The following is a 13,211-nucleotide window of genomic DNA, read 5'->3' as shown; positions in this document are numbered from 1 at the left end:
GTCACACACTTTGATTTTTCCTAGGAATTGCCTGAAAGATGGAATACTACCAAAAAGAATGCTGTGGCCATAAGACATGAAGTCGCTCCCCTTCAGAACGCAGAGGTCACTGTCATCAGGAGAAAGTGTGTTTTGTTTGATGTAAGTGAGAGCAAATCGTCCTGTTCAAAGTATTGTGACAGGACTGATTTATGTATCTATTTGGTCAAATTCGAATTTTCTTTTTTAAATGGTTTATGGATTTTGGGGGAGGGAGCAGGTGGTGTTTTATATTGCACTTACCAATAATTCTCCGTCCTCAAAGCTATTTCCTTTGTAATAAAGAAAAATGGTTAAAACAAATTGACACAATGTATGCAACATTTCACACCCACAGCTTACCACCTCCTTACCAGAAGAGAGATATTGATAAGAATATTTAAACAACTGTTCTAAACCTAATTTATTTAATGAAATTACCTTTCTATTCTAACCTTATTTTTCTTCCTTCTGTATCAGGGGAAACAGGTGGAGTTCAGAGAGAGATTCAGAAGAAAAGCCCCATTCTGCTTTAATGCAGAAAAGCCATATGAAGTCCTTGATGAGGTAATGGTCCTGCAGTTCTGAACGGGTTAGGGTTAGAAAAAGCATTTAATTAAGATGAGTTGGTAGGTGTACAATGAGGTTTGACTTCAGGGCCAAAGACCCAGAGCTGGATGGGGTGTTAGAGGCAAGGGTAAGCCCTTGTCCAGAGTCCCAAGGGTATTATGTGTCAGAGACAGGATTTGAACCTTTGTCCTCCAGACCTAGAACCCACACTGTGTACGTTGTCCTGAGCTGCCTTAGCTGATTGCGTCCTTGTACAAACTGACAATCAGCTTCCTTAGGTCTGAGTTATCCCAGTTCTGCACCCCTTCCTGGGAGCTTAGAATTGAGAGCTTCAGGGTACCTGGGGTTAATTGCTTAATCCACCCCTATCACTTTACAGGTGGTTGTAAGGGTCAGAGAAGGGAAGTTATTAGTCCAAGATCACACAGCTCGTCATAGATTATTTCAGCCCTTAGTTTGGCTGCAGGTAAAATCACATCTCCCATCACCCTCTGTGTCCCTCTCCTCATTGCATGGAAGGCCAACAGATGTCATGTTCACCAACGTTAGGATGCCTGTTTGAATCCCTTCCATGGTGTGTTACCAGCAGGAGTATGCTGGAAAATGTTTAATAATCAGGTCTTCAGGAAAGTGCTTTACACACGGCACATTTTTAGTTGAATCTACATTGTTAATGTTTTCTCTGTCACTTAACTCTAGACAACCAACAGCAACCAAAAACAAAACAAAACAAAGCCCTGATCTGTAGTGTTTGCCCATTTCCAAGGCATAAATGCTTACATGGAAAATTTAACAATCCTCTCTCAAGAATTGGTTTAAGCTATAAGAATGCAGTTTTTCTGTTATTACTACTAATGAAGTTGCCTAATAATAATCAACAAGCATTTATTTAGTCACGTCAAGTCAAGAAGCATTTATTAAGCACTTTGTGGCTGATTCTCTGCTGGTGGTAAAAGACAGTCCCTACCACTGAGAAGCTTACGGTCTAACAGGGGAGAGAATAGGCAAACAACCGAAGCAGGTGCAAGATATTATAGTGTAAATGAAAGGTAATTTCAGGGGGAAGGTGCTGGTGTTGAGGATAATTGGCAGAGGCAGAAAGTCAAATTTTAGATGAGATTTGAAGGAAGACAGGAACCCTGGAGGCAGGAATGAGGAAGGAGAGAATGTCAGGCCTGGGGCAAAGCCAGGGAAAATTTGGAGAGTCCAAAGATGAAACGTCCGAAGGACCAGTGTCACTGGAGGGGAACAAGGTGTAAAAGGCTGGAAAGGCAGGAAGAGGTCAGATTGTGAAGAACTTTGAAAACCAAACCAAAGATCTGGTATTTGATCCTGAAGGTGATAGGGAGCCACAGGAGTTTATTGAGTAGGGATAGACTTGCAGTTTTGAAAGATCACTTTAGTGGTTGAATGGAGGATGGGCTAGAGTGGGGAGAGACTTGCAGCAGGTAGACCCCCTCCCAACAGCTACTGAGGGCATGAGATGATGAGACCTGTACCAGAGGAGGGGCTTCATATCTCTTTGATGTTGGAAAACTTACATGAATACAATAATTCCCCAAATAGCCAAGTACTTTATCAGGCAATGATGTTCTCTATCTTGCGTTTGACTTCTGGGAAACTGAGTCATCAACACCTTTTTCCCTGTGCTATGGGGTAGGAATAAGAAGAAGAAATCCTTTGATCTGGAAACTTTATTCTGATCAAGGGTTTAATGCCAATCTTGACACTAGTAATTACATTGACTTACTTGCCAATTTTTTCTTCTGACAAGAGGCAGCTAGGTGTTATAGTGTATAGAATGCTAGGCTGGGAGTCAGGAAGACCTGTCTTCAAAGCCTGCTTCCAACACTTAGCAGCTCTGTGCCCCTGGCAAGTCACTTGGTGGTTAACCTGGCTGGCTCTGTTTTCCTCATCTATAGAATGAGGGAGTTGAATATGGCGGCTTCTCAGGCCCTAGATCAATGATTCTATGAACCTGTGACTTCACTGGTATAGAGAAATCCCTGCGCAGAGCAGTGAGGGCTTAGTGATTTAGTCTTGCAGAGCAGTCTAGTGCAAAGAGAGGTTCAGTCACTTCCTTCAGGCCACACAGCACCATTTAGGATTTGAGCCAAGTCTCTTGGACTATGGTCGTCATTGATCCTCACTATGTAGCATCCCATGACCACATAGTTACACTGATAAACTAAAGTGGTCAGTGATTTAAGAAACAATCTCGGGTTTTTCTTGCGCACTGGAATTTGCCCAAACAGGGCACTCTGCCTCCAGTGGCCAGGCCTGCCTTCAAGCTTGGGAGCTGTCGAGCTGTCCTTGCTTTCCTCATTGACTGTCTGCCCCACCATTCTAGAAGTGAACTTGTCACTTCAGAGACCAGTGAAAGGCACAGACAAGCTGAAAGAAGGACTGGTTTCTTTTTTGAAACTTTTAGTTGGAAGATGATTTGGCTTTAAAAGTCTACTCTTCTAGTTATGGCTTGATTAATTGAACATAACCTATGGAAAAAGTATCTACTTGAAAGAGATGACATCTTTTGCCATGAAAAATCTGAAGTTAAGATTTTACTTCCATTGAGGTTGGTTTGGCTATTTGGCCTCAGTGAGCCCTGAAATGCCTTCCAGACCTAGAGCCTAAGAGATTTCAGAAGCACCAACATTGTCATTTGCCTGTCTCAGACACATGCTTTGTTTTCATAAAATTCACTCTCCTGATATGATTGATTTTTAAATGACTTTATTAATATTTAGGATCAATGTCAACTTGAAAAGTAAGCTCTGATAGACTGTTCCAGGGATCTCTCCTTGACACTACACTACTTACCTTTTTTTAATGACTTGGATGAAGGTATAGACTGCCTTCATGGTTATCACATTAACTGATGATAGCCTTTGGCAGCATTTTACAAGACAGAACTAGCCAAAGATGAATGTAAAGTCCAGCTATAGTCCAAAAGTCATTCAGAAATACAGTATGGGGGAAGGGTGGCTTCCTGTCTCCAAGATATTTCTCAACACAGGTAGCTAGAATTTGAATCAAGAAGATCCAATTTTCAAATCCTGCCGGAGATACTTACTAACTATGTGACCTTGGGCAAGTCACTTAATCTCTCTTGGTCTCAGTTTCCTCATCTGTAAAACTGGAAATAATAATGGAATCTATCTTGCATGATCGTTGTGAGGATCAAATGATATAATATATTTAAAGCACATATATAAATGGCAGTTGGTGGTGGTGGTGATTGTGATGGTGGTGATGATGATGGCAGTGGTGATGGTGTTGATGTTGATGGTGATGATGGTGGTGGTAGTGATGTTGATGGTGATGATGTTGATGGTGGTGATGATGATGGTGGTGGTGCTGGTAGCGGTAGCAGTATTCTGTGAGTCTAAATTTCCCTTCATCTTGAATATTATATTCCATTTGGGGCATTGCATTTTGGAAAGGACATTGACAAAAATAGTCCCAGAGCATTTATCATTAGACTGTACTTTCCCATATGATGTTTTTATGATGTGTTACTTAAAGTACAGTTGAGTGTCATTTCATACAAGTGACAGTTTTTAGATTGCTGTATTGTTTTTTCTCTAAATGTGGAATTTTTAAAGACTTGCTACATTCTTAAGTATGATTTTTATCATCCCATAGAAACAAATTTTTTCCAGCAAAATTTCCAATTTTACAATGAAAATCATAAGGGTAAAATAAAACCCATAGAAATTGGCTCCTCAGAAAACTTTCCTGGGGGGCATCCATTCCATCACTAGAATATCTTGGGAGTCTTCAGAGAAGGAAGACAGTCTTGTGACTGTGTTTGGTGCTGGAGCACTCTCATTTTTATCATAGAGTGATTACTAAAGGTGGAAGGATGAAGCCCACCTGGCCAGCACTTCACTAACGAACTTTGGAGTCGCTGGATGTTTCCATACCTGAGCTAGAGCATAGAGCAGCCTGGGCAGGCTCACTTGTTTCAGTTGGTTTTTTGACAGGTAGGATGAGTGAAATATGTGTTTTTTTCTCCAAGGTAAATGAAGAGCTTGAGGCCTTAGAAGAAGAAATGTTGCAGATGCAAGAATGGACAAGTCTTTTCGAAGTGGCCCTTCCCGACTATAAACAAATCAAACAGTGTCGCAGGGAAATTCGGCTGCTCAAGGGCCTCTGGGATCTGATTATTTACATCCAAGTGAGAGTTTGCTTTTGAAAATCATTGTCTTAGGTCCCTCTGGCTAGTCTTCTTTCTTGTGTGTATTTGTATGTAGGTAATCTTAGGTGTGCTTGGTTTTTATGGCATTAATAAATTATGTGGCTGTCATGGGGTTTTTCAGACTTCGATTTTTCTTCCTTTTTTAAAGTCAGTCTTTGAGTTGTTCACATTTCTCTACTAGAAAAATGTTCGGTTAAAAATTCCTATTTTTCACTTTAGCATTTACACGATACTGCAAAGGGGTTCCCACTTTGAACCCCAAGTTTTTTAAAAGATTTGTATTAAACACTCTTAAAGTGTTATAAATTTTCTGTGGAAAATATTGTGTTTTATTTGTTAGAAGGGAGGGCAGCATTGTGTATAGGGGTAAGGGGAAATTTGAGTTAGTGATAAGTGATGGGATAATGGAGCATCAAGAAATTCAACCTTTTTATGAAGAAACTGAGGTCTAGAAAGGTTAGATTACTTGCTAAAGTCAGGAAAGTAGGAAATGTCAGGGGTGAGATTTCAACTCCAGAACCAGGGCTTCTTCCAATGTACCACTGAGGCAATCGTGCTTGTATGTGGTTTACCTGAAACTGTAAAATGAGTGCACTGAGGTTGTAGGTGGGAATTGAAAGTATACACACAAAAATGAAAAAGACTAAATTAGGGACCCCAAAACAAAGCAACAATGCAACTGCCTTGGTAAGTGGAATAGATAGATGCTTTTAGAAGCCATCCACAACTAATAGAATTTCACTGTGTTGTCCTCAATTATTTTTTTATTATTCATTGTATATGTTTTTGGTGATTATGAAATTAATAATAACAAATTTAAAATAGGAGGGTTTTTTTCCTATATCCATAAGCATTATAAGAAGTAGCCCTTGACTCAAGTCAGTAAGCGCTTGTGGAGTGGCTGCGATGTATCAGGCATGGTGCTAAGTGCTGGGAAATCAGTGGAGCCCTACAATTATTGTGACCACAGAGACCTGTGATAGTAACAAGAGACCTCAGAGAACACAGTAACCAGTGGAGTAAAAGACAGGGCACAGTCCAGAGACCTAGAATCTGATCAAAATGTGGAAGAGCAGAGGCTGGCCAGTGGTAGAGTCAGGTTACGTCTTTGGAAGCATGATGCAGTTTCATTTGAGGATCAAAAAGTACTAGGGTTTTAGTCAACAAGCATTTCTTAAGGGACACCGGACTGGGTTACTAAGAAGGCAAAGCCAATCTGCCATAAAGGAGCTGAATATTGAAATAACTAGGTACAAATAATACATATGCAGGGTTGGTAGCAGATACTCAGTGGGAAGATGCCTGCTGCTTGGGCAACCCAGAAAGGGCTCCCATGAAAGATGAGATTTGAGGTGTCTTGAAAGAATCCAGGGGGCTTTTCAAAGTCATGGGAATATTCTTCCAGATGCAATTCTAACTAAATACCTGCTCTATAAATGATAACATCATTATGTGTCTAACTTTCCCTGTGACTAGAAAGCGATGCATCAGGTGGTTTTGGGGGGTACATCTGACCCTTGCCAACAACTTTTTGTTCTAGGGTTGGGGGGATTTGACAAGGAGAGTTAATATTGAAGAAATTGGATTTCTGCTGGTCAATGGGGCCACTGTGTATCATCAATTTCTGTGCTATGTGGCTGAGACTCACTTTCACCAAATGTTGTTGACACTTTTATCTGCTCCTCCGGTTTCAGAGAAGCATCGATAATTGGACTAAAACCCAGTGGAGACAGATTAATGTGGAACAGATGGATGGCGAGCTGAGGAGGTTTGCCAAGGCAAGTTCCGAAGCTGTCTACTACCACAATTTATTTTTCTCGACACCGCCTCTTTTCTGTATTCCCCTACCCAGGCTCCAATGGGTTTTTGGCACATGGGCTTGCTTAGCTTAAACATGAACATCTGAGATGATATTTCTTTCCTATCAGCCAGTCACACTCCTAACCAGAACTGTCTGTCCATGAATGGTTTGGTTGAATTATCCTGTAGTTTATGAGTTACGAGTCACCCCCGAGGGTATAAGCATTCTTTCTTGTAGTTTTTGAGGAGAGTAAAGGTGACTGGAAATATGAAAGGCTGTGTGTGGAGGTGGGAAGGGACCTCAGCTTGTGGTAGCTCTTGGTTCATTTCCTTGGAAGCAACAGCTAAACTATATATAGGGCATGTGTGTTGCTTCTAGAGTCGTTGATGGAAGTATTTCCTCTCTAGAGAGCATAGGGAACCATCTAAATCCCATTCAATTCAACAAGCATATATCAGGCACCTGCTCTCACGGGACATTAGGCTAAGAACTAAGAATACAAAGACAAAATGACAGTTATTGCCTTTATAGACTTTACATCCTACTGGGGAACAGGCACATTATGTACACTGATAAATTGAAGATAAGGTCTTATCACACCTTATTATCATAGTAATGAAGAGATCAGGTAATGAAACAGGAAGATCTATTTTGAAGACAGTACAGACTCAAAGGGATCATGGATCTCGAGTCAGAAGGTACCTTAGAAGCCATTTCATCCAACCTGCTCATTTTGCAAAGGAAAAAAACAAAGTCTAGGAGATGTTAAGGGACTGGCCAAGGTCACACAGATCACTGGAAAAGAAGGGACCTCAAAGGTCATCTAGTTCAAACTTTTCATTTTACTGGTGAAGAAACTGAGGTCTGGAGAGGTTAAATTACTTGCTAAAGTCACAAAAGTAGTAAATGTCAGGGTGAGATTTCAACTCCAGAGTCAGGGCTTCTTCCAATGTGCCACTGAGGCAATCGTGCTTGTATGTGTTTACCTGAAACTGTAAAATGAGTGCACTGAGGTTGTAGGTGGGAATTGAATGGGGGAGGCATCCTTAATTCCTCACTGCCTTTACATCCATAGACACAGCTGTGTTAGGAAGCGAATGCCTTCTCACATAAAGGATGCAGATTAGCAAAAGTAAACCCCCCAAAAGACCCAAGAATTATAGAATCAGAATCACAACATCTGAGAGCTCACAGCTGAACAAGAATTCTCTTTTCAGTGTCCTTGCTTAGGGTCACTCAGTCTTGGCTTAAAGCTGTCCTATGAGGGAGAACCTGCTCAGCCCAAGGCAGCCCTTTTCATGGTGAGGTTTCAACATGCTTTGTGACTCCCACCCACTGTTATTAGTTTTGCCCACTGGGAGCAAGCAGAAAAAAAGCCTAATCCCTTAAAAAAATTTATGTTGCTTAATTTTTTACAATTAAGATGTATTTATTTATTTCCCGCTTCCCCTCATTGGAGGTTGCAGGGGAGATACCCTTGTAACAAATAAGAACAAGCATAGTCAAGCAAAAGACGTTTCCATTTTGGACAATGATCCAAGACAACTCCAAAAGACTCCTGATGTAAAATGCCATCCACGTCCAGAGAGAGCTATGGAGTCTGAATGAAGATCAGAGCAGACTATTTTTGCTTTGCTTTTTGTTTTTCCTTTCTCGTGGTTTTCCCCTTTTGTTCTTTTTTTGTTTGTTTATTTGTGTTTTGTTTTTTTTGGAGGGCAGTTGGGGTTAAGTGATTTGCCCAAAGTCATACGACTAGTAAGTATGTCAAGTGTCTGAGGCCAGATTTGAGCTCAGGTCCTCCTGATTCTAGGGCTGGTGCTCTATTCACTGTGCCACCTAGCCAGCCCTCCCCTTTTGTTCTGATTCTTCTTTCACAACATGAGTAATGTGGAAATATGTTTAAGACAATTGTACATGTACAATCTACTCTACTATCTTGGGGAAGGGGGAGGGAGGGAGAAAAATTTGGAACTCCCAATCTTACCAAAATGAATGTTGAAAACTATCTTTACATGTAACTAGAAAAAAATACTATTAAGTGCAAAAAGAAAAGAAATCCCCACATTGACCACATTCAAAAATGACTTGTCTCAGTCTGTTCCATGAGTCTACCACCTGTTTGTCAGGAGGTGAGCAGCAGCATTGTGGACCCTCTGGAGACATGGTTGGTCATTGGCCTGATGAGCATTCTGAGGCTTGGAAAGGCGCTCATCATGGCAGTGTTCTCATCATATACATCGTTCTCCTGGCTCCACTCACTTCCCTCTGCAGCCTTTCATATTTGTCTTTCAGGTTTCTCTGAAACTTTCCTTTTCATCATTAGAATGTAAGTGGCCATGCCCCAAATGATGGGCACCCCAAGTGCCAGTTTCTTACCTCTCTTCCACAGAGAAGCTGACAGTTACTTTGACCCTCTGGTCCCCCAAATCTTCTCCATGCTAAACATTCCCAGTTTCTTCAACCAATCTTTATCTGGTATAATGTTGAGACCTTTCACAAGTCAGTCAGTAAGCATTTATTAAGGGCTTCTGATGCTATAGGCATTGGATATAACCTATAAGTGTTAGCTATATACAGGAGGGTAAAAAACAGCACTTGTTCTCAGGGAGCTTAGTCTAAAGGGGGAGATAACATAGAAATCATTAGAGACACGTAACTATGTACACACACACGTGTCACATACAATCATTAGAAAGTGAATACAGAAGGAAGGCACTCACAGGGAGGGCAACACGCTGCTGTGCTCCTGATGGAAGTCTCTAGTTCATCGCCTCCCTTCCTAAAAGGCAGCACCAGAAATAGTGACCTTGAGTTTCTGTGGCATTTCTTTGGTTGGGCACAAGGGACAGTAGCAGCAACAGCAGGGTGATGATGATGATGATAAACTCAGCCCACAAGCTCTGGAACATTCCAAGAGCTGCCGGCAGTCCCTGGCCAAAGCATTTCATGGAGTCTGCGTGCTTTGCTATCCTTACACTAAAGCCAGGAGGCAACTTCTTCCACAGATGACAGGATAATAATAACTAGAATGTATATAATGCTCTAAGATTTGCAAAGTACTTTATGAGGGTCCTCTCTATTGATCCTCACAAGGAGCCTGGGGGGAGGTGCTATTATTATCTTTGCTCTACTGATGAGGAAACTAAAGTAAACTGAGGTTAAGGGAATTGCCTAGGGTCACACAGCTAGAAGTCTGACTAGCTTTGATCTCAGGTCTTCCTGACTCCAGGCCCAGTGATCTATCCATTGCACAACAAAATATAAGAGAGATGGTTTAACCATTTGCAACAATCCCTATTCCTTAGGACATATGGTCACTCGATAAGGAAGTTCGCGCCTGGGACACCTACTTGGGACTGGAGCTAATGGTGAAGAACTTGCTGGCATCTCTGAGGGCAGTGATGGAATTACAGAACCCAGCCATCAGGGAGAGGCACTGGCACCAACTGATGGACGTCACTGGGGTCAGTATCTTGTGAATTCAGCCTGTTTGGGAGCATGAAGGTGGACCTGAAGTATCCCTCGAAAGCCACCTTCTGGTATGAAATAAAGAAGGTGCCTGAGTAGTGTTGATAGATGTTGTAAGAGGAGGGCTATGGGAAATGGAGCTTTCATTGTACCATCAGGAAAAGTGTCTTCCCATGGGAAAATGCTTCTGGTAATACAGCTGTTTTTTTTTTTTTTCCTAAAGATACTTGACGGTATGTAAGTCTCTATGGCAGTTGAAGTTACTTTTTGTTCTTCCCAATCTCGTGGCTGGTTTTTCCCCTCAGTTTTATTAATGACTTTTATTTTTTCATATCACAATCAGTTCTTAAAACATCCCTCACCCCCACTCTAGAACAGAAGCCTTCCTTTCAACAAAGAACAATTAAGCCAAAATGCCCAATACAATGAACTCACTTAATAATTGATGTAGCCTTCTGCCCTAAGCGGGGAGAAGATCGGTGAATTCCATTATTTGCTTATCACAGTCTGTGTTTGTATGTGGTTTTGTTTATTCCTTAAGAAAGAAAAGGAACCAAACTTATATAGAACTTCACTCTGATTGTCAGGGAAGCTAAGAACCCTTATGTGTTCCAAATGGATGAGATTATTGAATATTGTGACAGAAAAGTTAGAGAGTAAACTTCTTGCTTTTAAGTTGAGAAGTGAAAACTGGGATGATACATAAGGACACAATGAGCTAGAGAAGGAAATGGTGAGCTTGTCCAGGATCTTTGTGGAGAAAGCCCCAAATGGACTCCCGGAGAGTAGAAGACTGAACGAGGCACATTTAGGAGGGTCTCTGGGATAGTCAGCAGAAGCAGTCTTTGACAGGCTCCAGCTAGCTTTGGTGCCCAAAAGAACCCCCATGGGTTTTTTGTGCAAGAGAAATCTGTAGAAATTCATGTTAGGCTTTTTTTTTTTAGAATCCTAAGTCAATTTACTGACAAAGACTTGGTGAAATTAAAGAAATGGATGGAAATCTTGTTAAATCACTCCAGCAGTTTACAATGAAAAACAAATGAGAAACTCTGTGTTGCTGGGATTTAGAGTGGATGTTACCAAGTGGCCTGGGTGATCCTTCTGTAAAGTGGGCTTTGTAGACAGAAGAGATGAGATAAGTGTGTGGTAAAAGAAAAGAAAAGCCCTCTCAGCACTGAGGCTGCTTCTCTCTCAGTGACTAAATGTCTCCAACTCAGCGTCTCTCAGACTGTGCAGCAAGGAACCCTGAAACATCTCGAGTTTCTTCTTTTAATGAACCTTGTGTAGTTTGTTACTAAGCATTAAAAATCATCATTTTAGAAAACTCGACTACCACAGTTTTACCAAAGTTTTGTCTGGACTGAAAGGGTCTGCCATTATGAGAGTGTTTAAGAATCACAGTAGAGTTGACCCTTACACGTATCTAAGAGCCAGGCTGAGCTCAATCTGAAATTTCAAAGAAGGCAGCCTAGTATAGGACAGCAAGTGTTGAAACTGGGTCCCCCAGGTCCCAGCCCTATTTTTGCATCTGTCTTAACAAGGGGTATAGCCTTAGGCCCTGGTTCCCTAATCTGGAAAATTTCTAGGTTGAACTACATGGACTGTCAAGTGCCTTCATTCCTCAGTCTGTGTTTTTATATATGTTAATTGTCATCCTAATTAATTCCTTTGAACTTTTGTTAAGCTTACTTTTTAAAAAAAAAAGTGTTATGGATTCCTTTTTTTTTTCTTTGCTTTTTGGAGGGCAATTGGGGTTAAGTAACTTGCCCAAGGTCACACAGCTAGTATTTGTGTGTGTGTGTGTGTGTGTGTAAGTGTCTGGGGTTGGATCTGAACTCAGGTCTTCCTGACTCTGGGGCTGGTGCTTTACTCACTGCGCCACCTAGCTGCCCATGGATTCCTTTTCTATACACAAAATACAGTTATTTTCTGTGATGGCTTACCCCCAGCCTGCCTCCCAATAGAACTGTCCCTTGTAACAAAGACAGACGTGTCAACTCCCCCTGCTAGCCTGGGCACTGCTGGGCACCCCTAGGCCCCATCTCTCTGTGCAACAAAGGCCATGTGCCTTATCACTTCTCCTCCAGCACCAAGACCGCTCATTGTACCTAACCTGTGCTCAGCTGCCACCTACTGCTGCTTCTGTCTCTATCACTGTAGTCATTTTGGAGACTCACCTTCCTGATTTGGCTTTCTGCCTTCTGTAACAATTCCTCTAAGTCTTCCTATGTTTCTCTGAATTCTTCATATTTTTCACTTCTTAGAACTCAATAATATCTGACTGCATTATTTTGTCACAATTTGTCCAGTCAACGGCACCTCCTTTGTTTAATTTTTTGCCCTCACAGAACATACAACAAAGAACTTTTGATCACATAGGAGACCTTTCCATCTTTGACCTCAGAGTATTTGTCCACTGGGGCCATTGCTAAGCCAAAGGATATATACACACACAGACATGTATGTTCCTATGTAGATGTGCGTGCACATGTGACAATAGCTAAGAGCTTTTGTCACACAATCCCAAACTGTTTTTAAGGAAAGGTTGGATAAATTCACAGTGTACCTCGAATGCCTGCCTTGAATCACTCGATCAACAGGCTTTTATTAGACATGCACATCTATCTACCAGGCACTGCCTTTCCTCAGCCTCACCAGCATTGACTGGATCCATCTTTGTTGCATCTGCTGATTCGATGGGCTTGAGGTCAATCCTCGGAGTTGCTTTAATATGCATTTCTCTTACGAGCAAGGTGGCCCCTTCTTCCCTTTCCAGACTTCCGACACTCTCCTGGCTACTCTGATTCCCTCCACTGGTCTGCTTGGTTTTCCTTATACCCAACATTCCATCCAGCCATTCTGGGGCCTGGCCCTTCCCCATTCCTATAATGCTCTCCTTCTTCTCCTTCAAGACGAAGTTCAAATCTCCCCTTCTGCAGGGGCTCTTCCCCAGGCTTTCCCACTGAAATGACCTTCACTCTATACTGTTCTGTAACTTCCATCATCTCCCTCTTTAGAATGTAAGCTCCTTGAGGGCAGGGACCTTGTTTTTGCCTCTTCATGTCCCTCGTGCTTAGCACAGGGCCTTGCACATGGCAGCTACTTTAAAGTGGTTTGATTGAGTGCTCAATTGGAGAATTTTTCACATGGCTG

General features: G+C 41.8%; 1 protein-coding gene across 1 annotated transcript in view; it reads left to right on the top strand.

The window, feature by feature from the left end:
* DNAH11 (dynein axonemal heavy chain 11) overlaps positions 1-13,211 on the top strand; it is a 303,071-nt gene that overhangs the window by 80,368 nt on the left and 209,492 nt on the right. Inside the window, exons 19-23 of the mRNA XM_069088738.1 lie at positions 25-141; positions 499-585; positions 4,610-4,768; positions 6,484-6,567; positions 9,896-10,054. Coding sequence (XP_068944839.1) covers positions 25-141; positions 499-585; positions 4,610-4,768; positions 6,484-6,567; positions 9,896-10,054 — 606 coding nt within the window. The remainder of the gene's footprint in view (positions 1-24; positions 142-498; positions 586-4,609; positions 4,769-6,483; positions 6,568-9,895; positions 10,055-13,211) is intronic.

This window comes from Petaurus breviceps, unplaced genomic scaffold, assembly GCF_028583685.1.
Source record: "Petaurus breviceps papuanus isolate PSGF00001 unplaced genomic scaffold, PetGlider_PUasm1.0 185, whole genome shotgun sequence".
In the NCBI taxonomy this organism is placed as follows: Eukaryota; Metazoa; Chordata; class Mammalia; order Diprotodontia; family Petauridae; genus Petaurus; species Petaurus breviceps.
The sequence above is the reverse complement of the archived record's forward strand: the minus strand, read 5'-3'. Positions and strand labels throughout refer to the sequence as shown.